Raw genomic sequence first — 25094 nt, forward strand, 5'->3', positions numbered from 1 at the left:
TATACAGACAGTAGTTATGGAGGGGTTGTTCTATTCTATATATACAGACAGTAGTTATGGAGGAGGTTGTTCTATTCTATATATACAGACAGTAGTTATGGAGGTGGTTGTTCTATTCTATATATACAGACAGTAGTTATGGAGGTGGTTGTTCTATTCTATATATACAGACAGTAGTTATGGAGGGGTTGTTCTATTCTATATATACAGACAGTAGTTATGGAGGGGTTGTTCTATTCTATATATACAGACAGTAGTTATGGAGGAGGTTGTTCTATTCTATATATACAGACAGTAGTTATGGAAGGGTTGTTCTATTCTATATATACAGACAGTAGTTATGGAGGGGTTGTTCTATTCTATATATACAGACAGTAGTTATGGAGGTGGTTGTTCTATTCTATATATACAGACAGTAGTTATGGAGGAGGTTGTTCTATTCTATATATACAGACAGTAGTTATGGAGGGGTTGTTCTATTCTATATATACAGACAGTAGTTATGGAGGGGTTGTTCTATTCTATATATACAGACAGTAGTTATGGAGGGGTTGTTCTATTCTATATATACAGACAGTAGTTATGGAGGTGGTTGTTCTATTCTATATATACAGACAGTAGTTATGGAGGGGTTGTTCTATTCTATATATACAGACAGTAGTTATGGAGGTGGTTGTTCTATTCTATATATACAGACAGTAGTTATGGAGGTGGTTGTTCTATTCTATATATACAGACAGTAGTTATGGAGGTGGTTGTCTATTCTATATATACAGACAGTAGTTATGGAGGGGTTGTTCTATTCTATATATACAGACAGTAGTTATGGAGGGGTTGTTTTATTCTATATATACAGACAGTAGTTATGGAGGTGGTTGTTCTATTATATATATACAGACAGTAGTTATGGAGGTGGTTGTTCTATTCTATATATACAGACAGTAGTTATGGAGGGGTTGTTCTATTCTATATATACAGACAGTAGTTATGGAGGTGGTTGTTCTATTCTATATATACAGACAGTAGTTATGGAGGGGTTGTTCTATTCTATATATACAGACAGTAGTTATGGAGGTGGTTGTTCTATTCTATATATACAGACAGTAGTTATGGAGGTGGTTGTTCTATTCTATATATACAGACAGTAGTTATGGAGGGGTTGTTCTATTCTATATATACAGACAGTAGTTATGGAGGTGGTTGTTCTATTCTATATATACAGACAGTAGTTATAGAGGGGTTGTTCTATTCTATATATACAGACAGTAGTTATGGAGGGGTTGTTCTATTCTATATATACAGACAGTAGTTATGGAGGTGGTTGTTCTATTCTATATATACAGACAGTAGTTATGGAGGTGGTTGTTCTATTCTATATATACAGACAGTAGTTATGGAGGGGTTGTTCTATTCTATATATACAGACAGCAGTTATGGAAGGGTTGTTCTATTCTATATATACAGACAGTAGTTATGGAGGGGTTGTTCTATTCTATATATACAGACAGTAGTTATGGAGGGGTTGTTCTATTCTATATATACAGACAGTAGTTATGGAGGAGGTTGTTCTATTCTATATATACAGACAGTAGTTATGGAGGTGGTTGTTCTATTCTATATATACAGACAGTAGTTATGGAGGGGTTGTTCTATTCTATATATACAGACAGTAGTTATGGAAGGGTTGTTCTATTCTATATATACAGACAGTGGTTATTAACCAGTGTCTCTGTAAACCAGTCTCTCTGTAGGAAGTGTAAAGTGTGTGTAAAGTGTGCATTTTGTGTATTTAGTCATGTGCAGTTTAACAGGGTGTTGACCATGCGCGCGTGCGCGTGTGTGTGTGTGTGTGTGTGACGCACGGCACGGAGTGATGAAGCAGTCTTACCAGAGGTGCTGAGGGTAGATCCCAGTGAGGCTGCAGGGCTGGGGGCCAGACTGCTCTTGGAGTGGGGAGCCGGGGAGGACGAGGAGGAGGAAGAGGAGGAGGAGGCAGCAGGGGAGGAGGTGCGAGCGGTGGGCAGGGTGGGGGGCGCGGGGGAGGCCAGCCGCTCTCCAGACTCCATATCTGTCAAACACAATCCAATCAGCACCGTTACAAAAGCAGAGGAGAGAGAGAAAAGAGAGAAACACACACACACACCCCGCTGCCTGACACACACCCAGCTGCCAGCCACACACACCACGCTGCCCGCCACACCACACTCACCCCACACACCCCCCACATCCCATTCAGAGCTCATGGGCCCGGGGGGGGGGGGGGGGGCAGGCCAGTGGTGGAAATGTCACTAGTTCTTAAGGAGGGGGGTTGGTGTGGAATTAGTGACCATTATCACTTTAACATGACAGTAAATGACAAGTGTTCAGCTGAGAGGGGAGAGAAGAGGCTGTCTGACATTTTGGACGGACAAAACACACACATATACTTTCTTTCTCACACACATAGTTCACACATGCACAGAAGCACATAGCGTGAATCTCTATTTGATTTACAAGAGTGTTCCCAGATCTTTTTACACGCAGTGAAACAGTTCCCCCTCTCACAGTGTAAAACAGTCCACCCTCTCACAGTGTAAAACAGTCCCCCCTCTCACAGGGTAAAACAGTCCACCCTCTCACAGGGTAAAACAGTCCCCCCCCTCTCAGTGTAAAACAGTCCCCCCCTCACAGTGTAAAACAGTCCCCCCTCTCACAGTGTAAAACAGTCCCCCCCTCTCACAGTGTAAAACAGTCCCCCCTCTCACAGTGTAAACCAGTCCCCCCTCTCACAGTGTAAAACAGTCCCCCCACTCACAGTGTAAAACAGTCCCCCCCTCTCACAGTGTAAAACAGCCCCCCCTCTCACAGTGTAAAACAGTCCCCCCTCTCACAGTGTAAAACAGTCCCCCCTCTCACAGTGTAAAACAGTCCCCCCTCTCACAGTGTAAAACAGTCCACCCTCTCACAGTGTAAAACAGTCCCCCCTCTCACAGGGTAAAACAGTCCACCCTCTCACAGGGTAAAACAGTCCCCCCCCTCTCAGTGTAAAACAGTCCCCCCCTCACAGTGTAAAACAGTCCCCCCTCTCACAGTGTAAAACAGTCCCCCCCTCTCACAGTGTAAAACAGTCCCCCCTCTCACAGTGTAAACCAGTCCCCCCTCTCACAGTGTAAAACAGTCCCCCCACTCACAGTGTAAAACAGTCCCCCCCTCTCACAGTGTAAAACAGCCCCCCCTCTCACAGTGTAAAACAGTCCCCCCTCTCACAGTGTAAAACAGTCCCCCCTCTCACAGTGTAAAACAGTCCCCCCTCTCACAGTGTAAAACAGTCCCCCCTCTCACAGTGTAAACCAGTCCCCCCTCTCACAGTGTAAAACAGTCCCCCCACTCACAGTGTAAAACAGTCCCCCCCTCTCACAGTGTAAAACAGTCCCCCCTCTCACAGTGTAAACCAGTCCCCCCTCTCACAGTGTTAAACAGTCCCCCCCCTCACAGTGGATGTAGTTAACAGGCAAACTAAAGCCTTCACAGTTCCACTTTCTTTCAGCCCTGTACAAAACATACAGAGGGCTTTCAAAGACTCCTCTAAGACCCAATAGGCCTCTCTCGGCTGTGGAACTATTGTGCTCCCATCCATTAACAGCCTCATAGAGAACTAGCATTACTGACAACACTGGCGCAAATAAACCTCGGGAGACAACGGCAAGGTTAGATGATTCCACTGTCGCTTATTTCTACTCCATTATTCCCTCCTACCCACCTTCTCCTACACAAACATTCAGGCAGGCAGAACACACACACATACACACACACACTCTCTCTCTCTCATGTACACACCCGTACACACACTCTCTCGCACGTACACACGCTTTCTCACACATGCATACACGTGCCACGCACACACACAAAATCTCTCCCATATCACAGGGCCCCTGACTCTCTCCTCTCTCCTTCCGTTTCCATCCCTTTGCCTGACACTAATCCAGGTAGGAAAATCCCCTTGAAAAGCACAGTTTGCAGATTGTGTTTTACAGGCTGCCTTTCATATTGTGTCATTACACATAAACAGTCTGCCTTAGTCCCCCTCCTCTCTCTCTCTCTTTCTCCTCTGCAGCAGGCGCAGGGACACTGATTAGATCTCAGAGACAAAAGCTGCTATCCTCTGAATATCAAGTATCAGCCAGGAGCTAGGCTGGGGGGGGGGGGGTACGCAAATGACAAGAAAACCTGCTGCAATCCTCTGGGATCTGGCTGCTGCCTGGCTACTGCGCGTGGTGCTGGAGGAGGACTGTTGCAGGGCGGCCATTGCGGTTCAGTTGTTTCTGTGGCAAATATGGGCCGTGCACTGTGTCCCCAATGGCACCCTATTCCCTATGTAGTGCACTACTTTTGACCAGAGTGCTATGGGCCCTGGTCAAATGTAGTGGATTATGTAGGGACTAGGGTGTCATTTGGGACACACTCGTGATCATGTGTACTTACCAGAGAGGTCAAGGGTCAGTGGGAGGGACCCGTTCCTCATGCACTGACATGACAGGTCCATTTATCCAAATCATTAGGCCGTTTGTGGCTTCCTTTCTAACCGCATGTTTTAGCAATAAAACCTCCGTTTTTTAATGACCGTGGTTTGCGAAAAGCTGTATCAATATTTTTCTAATTCAGTATAAAACACATTTTTCTCTCTGCTCAAATGTAAGTTTCACCATTGCACTGCTGTCACCATTGTCTCAGATAAACAGGTGACAATCAATAGCAGCTGGATGGAGATCAGGTTTTACGACGCAGATAAAAACTGTAAAAAACAACGGCTCATCTCTCCGACAAAATGAGACGGGGGGCTTATTTTGTGTCAGGTAGTCAACGGAGCGGATCATTCGGTGTGATTTCAAATGGCAATTCAGAGACGAGAGAGAGACAGAGAGAGAGACAGAGAGACAGAGAGAGAGACAGAGAGAGGGGGAAAGAGAAAGAGAAGGCATTTTGTCTGAAGGAAACGCAGAAACAAACCCCACCAGGGATGAATGACGCCGTGTAAACCATTCCTGTCATTTCTCAATATCTGCACTTATGCCTCGGCCTGTCAAAACCCCAAGACGTGAAGAGAATTCATTTCCTCTAAAAAAGCGATTCCTTCTGGGGTAAAGAGAAGAAGAAGCAACCCTCCCCCTCATCTCATCTTACACAGCATCTCTGACAAGGGATTCTTCTTCTCCCCCACATGAGACAAAACGACTGTCCCTCTTCTTCTAATTCCGACGTCCACGACAACAAACTGATCACTTAGTACTATTAAATCTATTAAGAATCATACGATTGGAACGGGGAGAGAATACCACCTGACGCAGCAAACAATGATTGCAACAATAATGGACCGCCGAGGTATTTAAGGATCCAATCCCAACTTAATTATGATAAATTAAAATGGATTTAGCATCAGAATTAGCTTGATTTTATAGGTAATTAACTGCGTGGCACAGTGGCGGTATAAGGCGGGCGGTATAATCTCCGTGAACGGCTAAATTAATTTGACTTAGGTAACGTTGAGCCAATCAGCGAGCTGCGTTGCGACCAAACAGCAGGCCGCGGATGCTACGAGAGGAGAGATTTATGCTAATAGCACCCAAATGATTTATAAGATGTGTTACCCCGGTAGAATCACAGTCACGTCCACATATACAACACACCATTCAGCTGCCAAAACAAGCTGCAAATGGTGGTAAGAATGGCCCTTCAGGAAATCTGCTGGGAATATAAACAGCTCGCTAGCTGGGTTTTTATGAGTGGATGTGGCCTCGAAAGCAGCCTTCACATGTCCCTGCTATTGTGGAAGAAGACCCTCCTCCTCTTCTCTTCTCTTCTCTTCTCTGCTGTGTGTGTGTGTGTGTGTGTGTGTGTGTGTGTGTGTGTGTGTGTGTGTGTGTGTGCTTAGACTAAAGGAGTGTGTGTGTGTATGTGTGTTTGTGAGCTTAAGACTATAGGAGTGTGTGTGTGTTTACATTATGTGTGTCGAATGGCTGCATGTTTCGAGGAGGACAGCGCTGGGCCCTTGCTGGTAGTGTGCGTCTCTCTCTCTCTCCCCAGCCTCTTTCTTCTCCCCCCGCAGTAACAGATGGCCGATGCTAACAGAGATAATCCGGCAACAGTCATCAGCATGGATCAGCGGTAGTCAGAGTGTGGACACATTGTCTCCTCTCGCCCTAATGGAGGGAGCGAGAGAGGGGAAAACGCATTATTCCCCACGTCTTAACCCTATTCAAAGTCACACACTGCCTGCCTGCCTCTCAGCCTGAATCCTCCGTCTCTCTCTTTCTATCCTCTCTGTTTCTCTCCCCCTACAGCCCCTCAGTGTTGTGTCTATCTTCGCCTCTTCATCTCACATCTCCGCATTCAACAAACACCTTTATTCTTGTCTCTGTCATTTCCCCATCACACCAGAGAGAACATCTCAATCATAAAGGGCATAACATCCACTTGTAAATCCATACAGTGAATGAGGCGGAAATTAGCCACGATATGGATGCCACTGTAGTTGCATCTTCCTGTCTTGTACACACTGGTTAAACTGATTGGCTGGATGTGTGCGATGTGAAACTGGAGGCGGCCTCCTGAAGCGTGGAGCCGGCTCTGGGTTCCATTGGGGCTCTGCTGTGCGACGGTTGCCTGGTGATACTGGCGGCTCCTGTGTTGTCTCCGGCACCCGTCATGGCCAGTGTCCCGTGGCCTTGTTCAACACAATTAGAGGCCTTAATGCGACAAAGAGCAGAGCAACCTGCAGCAGGCAGCCCTCTGTACTGCGTCACCAATGGGACCCTATTCCCTATATAGTGGGGCTCTGGTCAAAAGCAGTGCACTGTATAGAGAATAGGGTGCCATTTGGGCCGTTTAGTATCACCGCTTCACTACACTACTTGGGCAGCAGAAATAGGAGAGTAAAGTTTGAGAGATTGGGGACAGAGCACGTACTGCTGTTTACCAGACGCTCGTATTATGTCCTTCTTTCAGCCCCTTTATTTATCGTGGATCTAGAAGTTATGTCATTGTAAACAGGCTTAAACTCCATCTAGACGTTTTCTTGCTGGCGTTTTGTACTTTCCATTGACCAAATATCTCTAGAGAGAGAGAGAGAGAGAGAGAGACAGAGAGACAGAGAGGGAGAGAGAGAGAGAGAAAGAGAGAGAGAGAGAGAGAGAGAGAGAGAGAGAGAGAGAGGGAGGGAGAGAGAGAGAAGAGAGAGAAGGAGAGAGATAGAGAAGAGAGAGAGAGAGAGAGAGAGAGAGAGAGAGGAGAGAGAGGGAGAGAGAGAGAGATAGAAGAGAGAGAGAGAGAGAGAAAGAGAGAGAAAGAGAGAGAGAGAGAGGGGTCATGGACCCAGACTGAGGAATTACCAGTATATCCCTCACTACACCCGACCTTGCACATTTCAGTCCCCACTGTTTACCTTTTCACGGTGTGTGTGTTTACTCATGGCTGTCTTGTTTGCACTAAACACTAAGTGACACAGACGAATCCAGATCGTTCTACTCAGATCCCCTCCCTACCCGGCCTACACACACACAAACACTACCACTAGGCAGGAAGTGACATGATGCCAACAGGAAGCCATGGCCTTTGTCCCGGGTTAAACCTCAGACTATTATCAGACTACTGAGTCACAGCACTGACAGCATCAGACAGACACGACGATGATGGGTAACAACAGTGACATAGCCTAGCACAGTTTAGCCAATGGGCACACCGCACAATGCCCCTGTGTGTGTTGACTGTTAAGTGGCCACAGTCTGCTCTTTAAACCCCGCCCCTTTTCTGCACACTCGCCCAGCGACAGATGGCAGAGCAGAGCATGTTGGGAAGGGCAACATCTCTCACCCCATTACACCGCCTTGGCAGCGGTATCCTTCCTGTACTGTTGCAGCCAATCCACAGACCGCTTTTAATTCACCAGAGCCCAACTCCACTGAAAGGCCGCTAGTGGTGACTGTCAGGGCAATAACACACCGACAGGGAAAAACCGCTCAGTCCTCCTGTACTGAAAGACTTGATTCACAGTCATAAACATGCAGACGGGCAGCCGGATTCTACACTCCCACTGCAATCTGTGTTGTGGTTTTCAGCGACAATAATGTGATATTGGGCCCGGGATGGAAACCACTGAAGAGAGGGGTAGCTGAGCTTGTCACTTGTGTTAGATGTCAAATGTCTGTCTGTGACAGAACTTACTCTGCTCGCCTACAACTAAACTCAACTCAGTATAACTTCAACTGACTGGAGAGAATCTAACGGGAGGCCTACATTTTCTACCAGTCTATTCCTTTACAAGAGTGTTTTAAATAATGCCACTGCACCCCCCCCCCTCTCTCCCCCCAAAACATTTATACAATCAAATAAAAAAGCCTTTCGTGAACTAACACAACTTTTCCCCTCCCCCTTACTAGCTCTGTCTTTGCTGATTGCTACTTTATTGAGGAAAAAATGTACTTGCGATGACTGAGATATGTGGGTGTCCCACCTAGCTATCTTAAGATGAATGCACTAACTGCATGTCGCTCTGGATAAAAGAGTCTGCTAAATGACTCAAATGTTCATGTAAAAATGGCTACGTTTCTCAGTGAGGAGGAACAGGCCCTTCGGGCCACTAGGCCAGACCCTGTCCCTCCTGGAATGCAGCAGTCTGCAAGGGAGGAAACATTACATTCTACACGCCACACAGATAGACTGGTACTTCTCAGCTAACCTACAGTAGGAATATGTCTCCTGACACGTCAACAACACCGGGAATAAGATGGGAAATGTGTTTCCTCTGTCGTTTTGGGAAGCAGAAATCCTTTTTCACTCATGTTGCTTTTTGAAAGAGAAAGGAGGGGTAGGTAGGTGTCGACTGGCAGGCCTACGTAGCAAACATCTCTACCCACCTAAGCAATAGTAGGCGAAACGCTGCTCAATTTGCATATAGAGCCATCATCAAATATGTCCCCATGGAAACCTTGTGGGGTCTTAAGATCATTAGCCACACCAAAGCCCAACGCAGGCAGACAGGCAGCTCTCTCAGTGAGTGATTCAGTCCTGATGAATTTGCTATTCTTCCACCCTCTGCTCTCTCTCCACAAGCCAATCTCTCCCTCATTACCGCCCGTCGCAGCACATTCAGATCTGCCCCAAACCGGATATATTTAGAAGTCTCCATTACGCAGAGAGAGAAAGGGAATGTGTGTGTGTGTGTGTGTGTTCCACAACGAACCAACACCATAGAGACACGGACACAGAGCGAGGCAAGCCAACGCTTGTTAGGGATAATTACACTTGGCTGTTACTATACATGACATATATTCTTTCTGGTTCCTACCCTTGTTCCGTTTTAAATCATCTATTCTGCACGGCTTCTTCCTCCAGGCTCCATCACCGGTGAGGATCTATTGCTGATCATTATTATATTACATTCAATTGGTGTGAGAAGGACCGTAAATGAGACAAATCTGATACTTTCAGATAGACAAGAAGACTCCGAAAATGTCATAGCAACATAGATATCAAGCCACGTGGCTGGGCTGTAAAAGGCTGTAATACTTGAGACCTGACATTTATAACATGTCATTTTGATCGGTGGAGAATTATACACTTCATACCACTTCAACAAACTCAACTTTAACACACACACACACACATTCACTGTAAGCATCATTGTCATGTTCATTTCAAGTGTCAATTGGTCCCCTAAGAAGTGGTTCACCAAAAAAGCAATTTGAAACAAAGTAAAAAGATTTATTCATACAGGATTGGATTGACACAGTTCACACAGAGCTGGGTCGATTCACCAAAAGGCCACAGCTTTTGCTTCCAGGTCCAGTCCAACATTAGAACAATCACAACATTTTCCATCGGGGTACAATAAACAGTCTAGTACTGTGTGTATCAGCCACAACAGCCATGTGTGTGGGCATAGGGGAGAAATGGAACAGGAGGGGGCTTAGCAACACAGGGAAGACGGAGAGAGTGAAGGATCCGGGGGGAGAGAGAAAGAGAGCGAGAGAGAGAGAGAGAGAGACACAGAGAGAGAGAGAGAGAGAGAGAGAGAGAGAGAAAGAGACAGAGAGAGAGAGAGCCAGAGAGAGAGAGAGAGAAAGAGAGTGAGAGAGAGAGAGAGAGACAGACAGAGACAGAGAGAGAGAGAGACAGAGAGAGAGAGAGAGAGAGAGAGACAGAGAGAGAGAGAGAAAGAGAGCGAGAGAGAGAGAGAGACAGAGAGAGAGAGAGAGAGAAAGAGAGCGAGAGAGAGAGAGAGGGAGAGAGAGAAAGAGAGCGAGAGAGAGAGAGAGAAGGAGAGAGAGAGAGAGGTAGAGGGAGAGAGAGAGAGAGGGAGGGAGAAAGAGAGCGAGAGAGAGAGAGAGAAAGAGAGAGAGAGCGAGAGAGACAGAGAGAGAGAGAGACAGAGAGAGAGAGAGGGAGGGAGGGAGAGAGAGCGAGAGAGAGAGAGAGAGAGAGAGAGAGAAGGAGGGAGGGAGAGGGAGGGAGAGATCGACTGCTACACTCCAGATATGCATAATACAGATGACATGCATGTCAAACGCAAGACAAAACGAAAGTGACAGAATCGTGGAGTGTCCTGCGAGCATCAGCACAGCCCGGTTTAGCCAGCAACAGAGCTAACTGTTATAAATACACACCGCAATGACAGAAGCAACAATCTCTCCCATCAAGTCTGACTCTGCCTATTTTCCTGGAATTAAATAGGCATAAACTTTTAGGCAATTCAAATGGGCCAACTTCGGTGCAATTCAATACCTTTTACACATCTCATGCTTAGTCATTCAAACGACAAAATGTGTCAATGATATGTACATTTACACACTATTATAGGATTATAATGACTTTTTTTTCATGAATGTCTAGCCACTTCTAAGCTGAGGGGGATATACCAGTGACTAAGAAGAGACGGCCAATGCTTCACTCCTGATCAAGCATTCCTTAGTGCAGACAGAAATGTGTGGTCAAAGCTCATTCTATGTGACTCCACTTTGACTGTATCAGCTGACGGCGGAGAGATATGCTCGTAGAATTGGCATTGATAAAACAGACAGTCCCGTCACATTCAAATGAATGCTGGGGTTTTAGGCTGCGTTTCTGCATAAGCACGTTGTGACGTTTGCTGATTGCTACTTTATTGAGGTAAAAATGTACTTGCGATGACTGAGATATGCGGGTGTCCCACCTAGCTATCTTAAGATGAATGCACTAACTGCATGTCGCTCTGGATAAAAGAGTCTGCTAAATGACTCAAATGTTCATGTAAAAATGTCTACGTATCTCAGTGAGGAGAAACATTTGACTGAATGTTCCCTTGGTGGGTGTACCGGCGGCCATATTTGATATATTTCAGTGGCTGTAGGCTTTACCAGGAGTCCTGGTTTACTAAAAACTCTCAGCCGAGTTGTAAACCCCTTAACACTGGTGGCTCAGCCTAATGTTCCTTTAGCACAGGAAGACGAGGGCTAGCAGGATAGAGATATCCCATTAAATGTTGATGTTTCCGCTGCTGTCTAAATGTGTACGTGTTGCAGTGTGTTGGGCTGGGCCTGAGAGCTCTCTGTGTGTGTAATGAGCTCATGTACTGTTGTCGTGGCTAAATGAAGCCTCCAGGCTCCCTCTCAAAGCTTGTTTCCTATATCCTACCCCCAGTTCCCCTCTGCTCACTCCTGCTGGAGCTTGGCTGGTTTTTACAGCGCCCGGACGCATTCTTGAGTTCGCATAATTGTGTAATTATGATTTCAGTTAAAGAGATAGCCTCGTGTTTGATTTCATCTGACTGAGCTGTGCAAATAGGCATCACGGCATATGCAGAGCAGATACCTACTCTTCTACATGTGTAGAGGACTAACAGAGGTTGCAGGGGGGTGTGCTGCAGCATATGTCTGTATCAACGGGCAGGTGTTAGTGCACACGTGTGTCGTTTCACGACCAGGCCCGTTCAGGACACCTTCCACTAGTAAAACTGATGGAAGACCGAGGAGGCTAGCTAGTCCTCGAAATCGCAGCAACAACTACCACAATCCTGCGACAGCTACAGCAGCTCGGTTGTCAGAGACGCCGCTGAACGATAGGCTTTTGGTGACATTTCGATTATTAGTGCTGGGAACTGAATTGACGCTCTACTGTCTGTTCAACACGGGGGAAAGCAGGCTGGAAAAGAGTCTGTGGTCCTTTATTGACAGAGCGGGAGAGAACTCAGCATGCAGAAGGCCACTCCGTTCTGCTCCAATGCTACATGAGAGAGGCCAGTGCGCGCACACGCACACGCACACACACACAGAGTGCAGCAGGTGAGATAGCTGCCTGTGCATCACACGCTGCAATCTCTCAGCGTCTTGCTCGGGGAGAAGAGAGAGAAGCGCTCTGACATTTTATGAAGCACTCGGCAGAAAGAAAAGCAGCGAGCGGGCCCGCCTGCGTGTAATGGCGGCTGGACTGGCATTCTCTCCCACGTTTGCCTGATATCATCTTCCCTCATTAGCATAATCTAATCAATTTCAGAAAATTGCCTTTTAATTACCAAGAACACGCTCCTCTCACTCTCACTCTTAGAAGAACCCCTGTCTTCGAAAATCTCTCTCTAGAAACCAAACTAGAGCTGTAGAAACCAAACTAGAGCTGTAACTGAAGTAGGGCTGAGACTTAGAAATAACTAGAGACATGCCCACGATTATATCATCTTTCAGGAAATGACCTACAATTAAAGATGCCATAATTGTTGTGTCAATACGTCTTATTAATAGCATCATTAATGTTATACGTTATTGATTAACAGATAATAGCCTTAAATAGCTCTTCGTCTTCAAGGAAAAGTGAAAATATAGCCTGAAGTGTAAAAATCCTGACCAGTATTTAGCTACAACTGACTATTTCCTCAGACCCAAGGCTGCTCCTATATGTAACAAGTAGAGCCTAATGACTAAAAACGTTGCCATTAAAAGGGTCCCTCCGTAAAAAAAAATGGGGATCTATAGCAGTGATTAATCCTGCGCCGTGTTGTTGTGGCCTGACAGCCTCTCTGTTGAACAATGATTAACAGTCAATGACTCCACTCAACCCAGCAGCGCTAACACACTGTTTACATTAGCCCAGCTCCCATAGAGGCCAATGCTACGGGCACTATGCTAACAGCAACGGTCACCTGGCTTAGCTACACACATTACAGCCACGACAGCCACTGTAAAAAGTACTGCCGGCGTGATAAGACGATTCCACCATGTGTGGGAGGATACGGTGCGGCCCAATCCCTGTGTGTATCATCCATCCTACACCACAACCTTCAACTAAGCCTCTTTCATTAATGTGAAAAATTTGCATTTGTGATGAGAATGGGGGAGGGACCCGAGAGACATCTTTTAGATGAAAAAAAAACACAACAAGGAAATACATTTGAACGTCTAACACTCATTTACAATTATATTACATTACAAGTTTGAAAGCACAGCGGAGTCAAAATATGTATTCTGTATTCGCGAAGGGTTTTAATAAATAAAAGAATAAAACACCCCAGGCAAATAAACTCTGACACTCATTTCGCACAACCTTTAATGACAACCCAAGCAAGAAATGACAGACAGATACTGATTCGCCTTCCCTGCCATGCTAACCAATTAGGCTGGAATTTCAAACAGAAGACAATCAGCTTCACTTTGGGCTCCATTGACTCATGCTAATTTGGATGAAATTGCTGTACCTTAAGAGCGCCAAAACAGACGAAGCATTTCTTTTGTACAAGTCACTGGCTTTCACCGTTAGCGGCACTAAATTGAATGTGTCTAGTTGCACATGCCTTTTCTTCCATCATTGTCAGGTAATATGATTTGTGCAGCAAATGGCGTTGAACACTTAACATGTCCGGCTAGCTGAGCCGACATACGTTTGTTTTTCCTTCTGTTTCTTCAATTCACAAACGTACTCTATTTTAATGACGCAGAACATGTTATGCAGTGATGACCAGGTGCTGAAACGTGATGACTAGGCGCCCAGAGTTTTTCCCGGGGACAAGTAACATGGCAAGGAAAAACTCATGGCTCTGGTGATGAGTTGAAGATTCTTCTCACATATTTGGCTCAAATTCTCTCCAATTCTGTCCAGGCTAAACTTAAAACACCCTTTAAAACTCCTGAAAATGACTGAGGTTGGGGTTCTGAGCAGATGGTGTGGTAGCCTATCTTCACACATTTGCTCCCTCCTTGTATGATTTTCAATGATAAACCAGAACAGAAACCCCCACTTCCTGACTGTGTTCAACTTCATAGTTACAGTAAACCCCGACAGAGCAGCAGTGACTCCAACAATAACGGACTGGTTTCACAAACGCTTTCAGCACAACGACTGTTTTTCCCTCTCTCATTGCCCCACAGCAACACGAGCTGTGCTACAGTGCTATGGCAGCGTTTGATGTGAAACTGGAACCCATCTGGCTCCTCCTCGGGAGCCCAGCACTTCCTCATAGCGAGGAGCCAATCACAGCGTTTCCTGCTGCCCCCTGTCACCAGATATCTGAACTTTGGTAGGAGTAGCAGTGGACAGGGAGAGAGAGAAATAGCCTGAAAACAGTTAAAGCTCTGTAGGCTATTTTCTTATATTTCTTCTGTTTCCACTGAGACACGATTCAACCAAGCAGGTGTAGCTTGGATTTATGCCCCAGGAGTAGACTCCTCATTTGGTGAGGCGGACACCGGAGTCCACCTCATCTGTTGATACCACTCACCCACAGGAAATCAAGCCAGAGACCACTGTTGGAGGGTCTGCCTGGTCAGCCAGACAAAATACAGGTTTGGATTACAGAGCAGTGGGATTCATGTTTGATCCCTGGGGGCGAGAATGTTCTCTCTGCTGCTCAGCTATACGTCTCACACAGGCATGTACACACGCACACACACTCCCCCCCCCCCCCCCCCCCCGCCCCTGTGTAATATCTATATCATGCGATCAGAGTCAAGACCTCATGGATCCACACACCTGCCAGAGACAGATGTTCAGAGTAAATCACATCAAACCTGTGAGGGAAGAATAGCTCCATAGCTACGCAGGCTGGCTGAAGTGCAAACACCTGCACCCGACAACAGCACTGCCGATGGTCGCAACAGCCACACGCACACATGCAAACACGCACACGCAGACAAAGGAGAGATTCTCTCTTTCATTCACATTGACTCAACTTCTGTCCTTTCTCCATTCTATTGGTGTGTAACCATCTTCTTTTTCTTGAGCTGAGCGTTTTTTTTTCTTCAATTGCACAATTGTTATGGGAGAACCAGACATCCCTTCAAAGACAAACAAGTCATAACAAAGCAAAGATCCGGGCAGGCAGGCAGGCAGGCAGGCAGGCAGGCAGGCAGGCAGGCAGGCAGACAGGCAGGCAGGCAGACAGGCAGGCAGGCAGGCAGGCATTTCAATTGGAAAGACAACATGCGAGATACTGTAGCCTATAGTCTATTGTATCTGCGCTTTAAGCTACACTACTTTGATTATTATGGCAGATTCTGATTTCCTATAACAACAAACTCAATAGACTCCATAGACAATGAACTCAGTGACACAGCAGAGAGCAGGATTTACACACAAAATAACATGTTAAGATTTCCTGTCAACCAATGCTGTGCACTTCCTGGTCTGTGAGTTGTAGGGAGGGGTTGGTGGTCTGGAGATAAAACAGACACCCTTCACGCCTCGTGCCCCAGAAACAGGAAGAGGCTGTGAGTGAAACAGCAGCCCGACATTATCTGAGCTCTCTCTCTCCCTCTGCTATCCTGAAATTCCATTCTCCTTCTGCGAACAACAGACGTCACTCTGGGAGCGTCCATCTTGGGTCGCAAATGCACCGCTGGCTGCCTAACAGACAATAACAGCAGGAGCCGTTGTGTCATATCTGCCTGCCAGAGGGGGTGTGTGTGTGTGTGTGTGTGTGTTGCCTAATGGGTTTTGCCCTGTTCAGTACACAACGGCTTCTTGAGCCACCAGGGCTGAACATTTTGACGGTTCTATTTTACATATGTCTTCATGAGTGGATACTATTGTTATTCAGATCAAAGGGGGGAGGAGAGAGAGAGAGGGAGAGAGGGAATGAGAGAGGGAGATGGATCAGATGTCCTGAATATATTAAGGTTTTGGAGTGGATACACACTGAATATGCTCACAGTTTGTTTAGATGTATGTGACAACACGGTGCCATTTCCCCCCTAAAGCTATATTCAGATATATTAGTATCACTTGGGTGATTTCCATAAACAGAATGTCTTGACGACGCCAATATTATCCAGAACAAACACATGCATCCTACTGTTCTTATGCATATAAAACACACACACACACACACACACACACACACACACACACACACACACACACACACACACACACACATCCACACACTATAAGGCACAGTGACTCAAACACACTGTACTGTACTTTAAAAGCATCACATATTTCTGTGTGTGTTTATGTGTGTAGGCGGGGGGGGGGGGGGGGGGGGGGGGGGGGGGGGTTGCATGTGTGCGTGCAGTATGGCTGAATGCACTAGTGTTTGAGGGCTGTGTGACTGAAACAGAATACAGCTGAGGTGACTGACTGACTGTGAGACATCCTCATTGTCACTTGTGACCACAATAACCAAGGTTTTGGTGAAGCCGTTTACATTACACGCACGCACGCACGTACACACACACAACCTACTCACTTCCCCTCACAGAACACACACACCTTCACAGGGGAATTTTGGCGAAACGAGTTTGCTATATTCACGTCAGTTTGCAACGCACCTCTTTTCGTGTGCTGCACTTGCATTCAGTAGTGTCTATGAATCGCCTGATTATGAAGGCGATAATGAATGAAAGGTGTATACTTATTTTACATTGTATATGGTTCTGTCCTGGTGCTGTTCTTGTAAATTCATGTTCTGTATTATGTCATGTTTTATGTTTTGTGTGGATCCCAGGAAGAGTAGCTGCTGATTTAGCACTAGCTAATGGGGATCCTAATAAATACACACACACACACACACACACACACACACACACACACACACACACACACACACACACACACACACACACACACACACAGTCTGTAAATCTGCTACCACAGAATACCAGACACACACACAGCCACAGACAGACAATAGCTAACTACATCTAAATAACCACTCTGTGGCTAGCTTAAATCTGCACCCCGATTTCCCAGAAAACAGGATAATTATACTAGTAAGAAACCCACCAAAAGAATCATGATAAGCCATCACTAAAATCAGCATAATATACCATCACCAAAATCAGCATAAAACACCATCACTAAAATCAGCATAATATACCATCACTAAAATCAGCATAATATCTTCTCTAGGATTGGGGGCGCTATTTTCACATCCGGATAAAAAGTGTGCCCAAAGTAAACTGCCTGCTACTCAGGCTCAGAAGCTAGGGTATGCATTTAATTGGTAGATTTGGATAGAAAACACTCTACAGTTTCTAAAACTGTTTGAATAATGTCTGTGAGTATAACAGAACTGATTTGGCAGGCGAAACCCCGAGCACAATCCATCCAGGAACATTTTTGTCAATCTGTTTTCCATTGGTTTTCTATGGAAAGCCCATTTTAATAGAAATATGCTTGCAGTTCCTATAGCTTCCACTTTAGAAATTGGTTGATGTTTTTCTTTCGAGAAATTAAGAAGTACGGCTGTCCAGAACGAGGGTCGAGCCTAGGGCTCTCTCATGTTTTGATGCGCGCAACCTGGAACGCGCTTTCTTTGTTTTCCTCCACAGTTGATCCCGCCTTAAATTGAATAGATTAAAAAATAAAAAAGTAAAAAAATACCTAAAGTTGTATTAGGAAAGTTGTTTGAAATGTTTGGATAAAGATTACAGGTACCGTATAAGATATTTTGTCGTCATGTTGCGCAAGTTGGAACCAGTGTTTTTTAAATTATTTTTATTATTGCACTTGTGAATGAATATATGAAAGTTAAATATGTTTTATTATTTTATTTTAATTTGGCGCTCTGCCATTTAACCGGATGTTGTCAAATCGATCCCATTAACGGGATTTGAGCCATAAGAAGATATACCATCACTAAAATCAGCATAATATACCATCACTAAAATCAGCAAAATATACCATCACTAAAATCAACATAATATACCATCACTAAAATCAGCATAACATACCATCACTAATATCAGCATAACGTACCATCACTCAAATCAGCATAATATACCATCACTCAAATCAGCATAACATACCATCACTAATATCAGCATAACGTACCATCACTCAAATCAGCATAATATACCATCACTCAAATCAGCATAACATACCATCACTAATATCAGCATAATATACCATCACTCAAATCACTGTCACCGTCATGAGTCATAATAAACGTCATCATCTTCATCTTCATAACTTCAAGGTTATTTAGTTACACATTCCTTTCTTTAGGCTATACTGTAGTTGAGAAGTGGGTACAGTGTCTCTCAGGCAGTACAATAAAGGCCTTGTTTAGTGTCTGTCTCCTCCTAACAGCAGCAGTAGTGGTTACTGGTGACAATGTTTTTTATTGCAGGCATGAAAGAGAGGCCACTCCACACTGGGACAGGGAGGGGCTCCACATCTGTCTCCCCCTGTCTCAGGCCCTGCTGCACACACACACAGCTCCTGTTACCACAGAAAGTCCTCTGAAGTGTGTGTGTGTGTGTGTGTGTGTGTGTGTGTGTGTGTGTGTGTGTGTGTGTGTGTGTGTGTGTGTGTGTGTGTGTGTGTGTGTGCGTGCGTGCGTGTGTGTGCAGCACACCTGAGACAGGGGGAGACGGATGTCAGCCATCACAGGCAATCTCACCTCCAACACAGCGAGATACATTAACCCTCTCTAAACCCTCTCTAAAGGGATGACGAAGCAGCTGTGGTTAACACTCTTAGGACAGCCTCTCCTCTACACCCCCCCCCCCCCCCCCAACACACACAGCATAATACAAGTATAATAAAGAGTACTGACAGCACCTACTGATTACTCAGTAAGTGTGATATTCCAGAAGAAAACAAATTATTTCCTTGATGCACTGTAAATAAAAGTGTAGCCTCTGTACTGTACCACACTTACTGCTGTGTGATGGGTGGGCGGGTGTGCGTTTTTCAGCCTTGGTACGGGCACTTATAACTGTAGCATCAAGGACAGAGGGTGGCGATTCTTAAAATCCTCCTTCACACGGTCATTCTAGACCTCTCCAGTCCTCGCTTGTTCCTCCTGTGTCCTTCAGATGAAGACAGTGGGAGCTGCATTTCACTCCCTGTGTATTCCTAGCTCCGTTAAACTACTGAACCATGCAATCTATAGGCTAAACTCTATACACTTTGGGCATAATTTATTACTATAGCCTAATCTATACATTCATCAATAATAATATCATTTTCCTTCTGAGATCCAATTGACTGTTTCAACAGTAAATGTGTTCTGTCTAGTTGGGTTCTTCTTTCTAATATTTTTTAAACGTTCTATATTTCAGCACCTCGGAAAGTCATTGATACTTGATCATATCGTATCACTATAGGCAGAGTGTAGTGTGTCTGTTGCCTGGACAGAATGGCTCAGACTAGTGGGATAGAGAAGGAATAGTCTGTCTCGGGACCGAAAGGCTCCAGATCAGGACATCATCCATTTGGACTGTTTTCCTACAAAACATATGGAGAAATACAGAGCCCTTCATCCCCTTTCCGCCCACCATAGCTATTAATATTTCTCACAGAGCCCTTCCCCCATGTCCCACTAAGGCTAGGAATTCCTGCTGCAACATAGTCAAGTCTGAGGATTAGAAAAAGTGATGCAAAAAAAAAGAATAATTTGTCCATCTCTCTCTTTTCTTGTTTCACACACACAAGTACACCCACTTGCCTAAATTAACTTGAGTAGCCAACCCGCATTGTCCGCTTAAAACAAACAAATGAGCAACAGTGACTGACGACGCTATACATCGTTTTAATTAGGACCTAGTAGTCTGCATCAAACACCTCTGACTTTTCCATCCTATGTTAAAAAATTATTATCATTATAATTCCCGAGCTTCTTGCGATCCAAAAAATGTTTCCCTGGAAGCCGCCGTGATGGGAGGCCGTGTGAATGCAATATTCATTTTGCTGCAGGAGAACAATCTATGCATAACAATGAGCGGGCCTAATGAAAGCAGCCATCAAACCTGCAACACATACATATTAAACTACCGGGACCTCTGTGTGTCATTCGCTTAGTGCATCATTTGTTCACCCCGTTTTTTTCTCTTTGCCTCCTGACCTTTCCCCGTATCCCTCCTCTTTCTCCTCACTCTCCGTTTCTCCTTCGGTGCTGAAAATAATGACTGCTGAAAATACGGAGGTGTTATGGCATTCTGGACTTGTCCGTTAGCGTCAGAGGGTCAGAGGGTAAATGGTGGATGGAACGTTTTTTTTTAAAATGGTTTTACATCCGCTGTAAAGGGACTGCTGGGTAGCGTCAATACTCTGAAAATATAATTGTGATGACAAGTATAACAGATAATCCAAGACATTTTGTCAGTCTCCTAACCCCTCGCTAACAATCACCTGACATTTGACCATAAACATACATCAAATCCACCAGTATCAGACTGTAGGCATCACTCATAGCTAATGTCATGTAATCATGTAATCATGGCTGCTGTATAGAGGGCTACAACAGGCTAACTGCTCCTCCCTCCTCTCTCCTCCTCCCCAGCCTCCAGCCGTGCTTCTTCACAGCACTGGTGTCTCTTTCCCTCCCTGCCTGCCTCCCTCCCTGTCTGGGAAATCTATCCTTCCACCTGACAGTGGCCATTTTAAGGCCTCTCTTGCCTCCTGGTAAACAATGGGAGAGGGATAATTGATCAAACAGCAAGGGAACCCTGGAGGAGGAAGGTCACCGCCCGCCAGCCGAGAGAGAAACACTGAGGGAGAGGGGGATATGATGAGGTGTGTGCGTGTGCCTGCCTGCGTGTGTGTGTAAAGGCAGGGAGGAGGGAGGGGGTCAGGAGGGGGATGGTTCTCTGACGTTCCCGGAGCTGCCATTTCTCTTCCCTGACAAAGACTCCATCTGCCACCGAGCCATTTGCTGCCTGCCGAGTCGAGAGCGCATTCCACACGCCGCGTTCACCTTGGTGTCACCTCTACGTCGAGCTCTGCTGACGGTGTAGACACGCGCAGACACACACACTCTAAGAATATTGCCCATACACGCACAAACACTCTTTCTTTCTTTCTTTCTCACACACACACACACACACACACACACACACACACACACACACACACACACACACACACACACACAGTCTCTGTGTCGTTCCTCTCCTAAGCTGCAGCAGCCCCCCTCCCCCTCAGCACTACTGATATCACTGGGCAACCATCTCCGCTGTGCATTGTGGGAGTGTCTCGGGGGTTGACAACGCGTCAGGGACTGAGGGATTCACACACTTCTGAGAGAGACCCAGTGGCATGGAGGGAGAGAGGGAGAGAGAGAGAGAGATGGCATTTTAAAGAGGAAGCTGAATTTCACCTGCAATTACCGTAGCTCGGGGGCACGCGGCATGGTTAAGAGACATTTCATCCCCCCACGCTGCTGAGAGTGAGAGACTGTCATGTGTGTGTGCGTGCATCGCTCGCCCTAAGTGGCGAAACAATGGAGGTACGGAGAAAATAGAATAGAAAAATATTCTCTCTCTCTCTCAGGGATGAAAGAGAGAAAGGCAGCTGGGGCTCTAACTACCAAATGAAACGCGAGGCCCATTCAGTGGGTCCCTGCCTGGCCATCTGCACACCAGACCAGACATCTGAGCTGAGCAGCAAACCTCTGGGCCTCTCCACACACACACACACACACACACACACACACACACACACACACACACACACACACACACACACACACAGAGAAACACACACACGAGCCCTGCCTAACCTTTCACTCACTAGGCAAAACAGCCTGATTCAGTCTCATTATCGATTCCATTCCTTTCTTTACTTCCTTATTTATGTGCAATGCCCCAGAGCAGCTGGGGGGAGCCTCCTCTCCCTCTCCCAGCTGAGATGGAGCCGTAATGACTTCCCTGAGGCTCAGGCTCCTCACAGTTTCACCAGCGTTCTCTGTGTGACTCTATCTCTCTCAGTGAGGAGAGTGACTACACAAATACAGTAATGATCTCTCCCTGGGAGACATTGGCTTCGGGGCTCCTGGCACCGCAAGTGGGCTTTTCTGGCCCCTGCAGGGACTCCATACAACTCCAATTCCCTCAGCATGGACCCCCCAACAGGATCAACCCCCCCCCCCCCCCCCCCCCCCCCTCCACAACATAATAACACCTGCATAAGCTCTCAAAGAAAGAAAGAAAGAAAGAAAGACAGAAAGACAGAAAGAAAAAGAAAGAAAAAGAAAGAAAGAAAGAGCGCGAGAGTGAGGGTAGCAGGTAGAATCTGGGTAGGCCATTCCTTCAACCATGTGTAACCAGCAGAGACTAATAAACCAGAGTGGTTTTAGACAGCACCACCTCTCCTGTAATGCGCTGCCAGAGGCCTGCATGGGGTTAACAGTATACAGGGGGATCCAGTTAGAGGTGTTTCTGAAGGACATCTCTTTACCCCTCTAGCCCCTAGCTGATCCCCTTCTGGGTTAATCCTCCAGGGAGGGGCCTGCCCGACATCCTCACACACACACAGTCTCGTAAACCCAACCTCGCCATCTCCACACAAATGCACACGTACACACACCCCTGGTGACCCCCGCTGCACCCCTGAGTGCTACAGTAAAAATCCAAAACCCCTAAAGCCTTCAGCTTCTAGCCCTGTTTGTCTAGGCCCTCCATTCAAAATAGTCCATCTCAATCCGGATGGGCTGAGTGGCTCTACTGGCAGCCAGTCACTCAGCAGATTAGAGCTCCCTCCCGGTCGCTGTCCCGGTGTGAAAGCCCTCATTCATGGCGTTTTGGGGACCCGGGCCTTTAAAAGAACAGCATGGTCCTGTGTACTTGCCCTTCACTGGGACGTGACTGATGGGGGCTGTTTGGGAAGGGGAATTAGTACCAGGGATTAATTCTTATTTAGTGAGACACAACGTTGGAGAGATATAGAGAGGATGTGGCAGTACCTATTACTGCTACTAGTGTGTGTGAATGTGTGTTGGATGGGGGGGTGTATGGTGTTCAGTGCGTGTTAGATGGGAGGGGGTGTATGTGTATGGTGTGTGTTGTGAGTGCAATTACTGTATTTAACTTAGCACACTTCTAAAAGCTCCCGTAACAGATATGAAAACTCCTAAGAAAAACTCTGAGATGGCGGTTCTAGCAGACAGTAGCACTTCAGTGGATCCCTGGCTGTGTCAGAATGCTTTAGGCTGCTAGTCGATAGCAGATAGTGTTTTAGATCCACTCTCCATCAGGCTGAAGTAAATGCACTCCGTTTCCCCTTTGCTGTGACAAAAGGCTCGTAACAAAATATATAGGCCTCACAGTGTGAGTGCTTCTCCTACAACACGGTTTCAATTCAACTCACTAATGCGCTCATTGTTAGCAGCCGTGCTATCCCTAACCCTCTATCAACATGGCACACACACACACACACAGACGCACGCACACAGACACAGAAACACTCATGCACGTGCACGTGCCAACTCTGCCCTTATGGTTTAAAAAGAGGAAGTAAAGTAGTGGCACAGCCTTGGTATTTCCCTTGTTTAACTGTCTTTTGCTAGTCGACCACAGGCATGGATAACATAGTACAGCAGGGTTCCCTAACAGGCGGCCGCGGGCCGAATTTGGCCTGCGGGTGGTTTTATTTGTCCCCCCAAGCTTTCTGAGAATTTTTTTTTTAAATTCTAATTTCAATTTTCATTGCTGGGTATAAAAGACTGTAGAAACAGAAATCCAGGTGATTTTAATTTTGGAAACCTGTTCCCAAGTATTCCCACACATAATAGAGAGACACGTGATCGTATACAAATATAAGCAAGGTTTGAAATGATTATGTTTTAGTCAAATATTATATACGGTCGGGATTCAATTTGCAGTCTACAAATGATTTGTAATTATGTTCCGACCCCCCTGCTCAAGGGAAAAAACAGCTTGCGGCTGGAATCTAGTTGATGATCCCTGCAGTAGAGTGTCGTAACACTCGGTCCACACAATCCTGCTATAGCAGGGAAATGCTGCCTAGCTGCCCTGCTGTACACAGTGGGAGTGGAATGGAAATGCTGGCCCAACAGGAGATGAGACATACAAACACACCGACACACACACACACACACAGAGTACTGTGGGGCTGACGCAAGACAATCTCAGCCTCACGTGTCTCTCGCTTACGGCCGCCCGCTGCTCCTGACCTTCGGGATGTTTTTCTCTCTCCTTCCCCCTCTCCCTCCTCCCTCTCTCGACACCTCCCTGTGATTCGTATTTGTCATTAAAAGGCATTGCATTTCAAGCTGGATAAAGCAGATGGGGCTGTGTAGGCATTAATGCTCCTCGATGCAGCACCTTGGCCTAAGTACAGATAGAGTGCATGCAGTCTCTCTCTCTCTCTCTCTCTCTCTCTCTCTCTCTCTCTCTCTCTCTCTCTCTCTCTCTCACACACACACACACACACACACACACACTAAAGAGTGAAGCGGCAGCTCTAACAACAGGGTGTCTTCCTGGGAAAGCTGAATAAAGCTGAATTGCTGCCACGGTCTAAAGTGCTGTTGTTGATGTAATCACTAAACATACAGGCTGAAGGCAAGACGACTGCCAGAGCTCTTATTGTTAGCTCTTATTAGTTATTGTAGACAGTATAATATTGCATCAAGTATAACCAAACCCAACTAACTTAAAAGATTCATTGCAACTCAGTCCCAACTCATCCCTCATGTTCAGTCTTCTCTCTCTCCCAGCTCATCCCTCATGTTCAGTCTTCTCTCTCTCCCAACTCATCCCCCATGCTCAGTCTTCTCTCTCTCCCAACTCATCCCTCATGTCCAGTCTTCTCTCTCTCCCAACTCATCCCTCGTGTTCAGTCTTCTCTCTCTCCCAACTCATTCCTCATGTTCAGTCTTCTCTCTCTCCCAGCTCATCCCTCATGTTCAGTCT

General features: G+C 46.0%; 1 protein-coding gene across 7 annotated transcripts in view; it reads right to left on the minus strand.

Moving 5' to 3' along the window:
- The window catches only part of LOC139413024 (bromodomain adjacent to zinc finger domain protein 2B-like), a 71678-nt gene that overhangs the window by 30520 nt on the left and 16064 nt on the right, over nucleotides 1-25094 (minus strand). For all 7 annotated transcript variants that reach the window (XM_071160001.1, XM_071160000.1, XM_071159998.1 and 4 more), the window contains exon 3: nucleotides 1889-2068. In XM_071160001.1, coding sequence (XP_071016102.1) covers nucleotides 1889-2066 — 178 coding nt within the window. In that variant the 5' untranslated portion in view covers nucleotides 2067-2068. The remainder of the gene's footprint in view (nucleotides 1-1888; nucleotides 2069-25094) is intronic.

Source organism: Oncorhynchus clarkii, chromosome 7 (genome assembly GCF_045791955.1).
Source record: "Oncorhynchus clarkii lewisi isolate Uvic-CL-2024 chromosome 7, UVic_Ocla_1.0, whole genome shotgun sequence".
Lineage (NCBI taxonomy): Eukaryota > Metazoa > Chordata > Actinopteri > Salmoniformes > Salmonidae > Oncorhynchus > Oncorhynchus clarkii.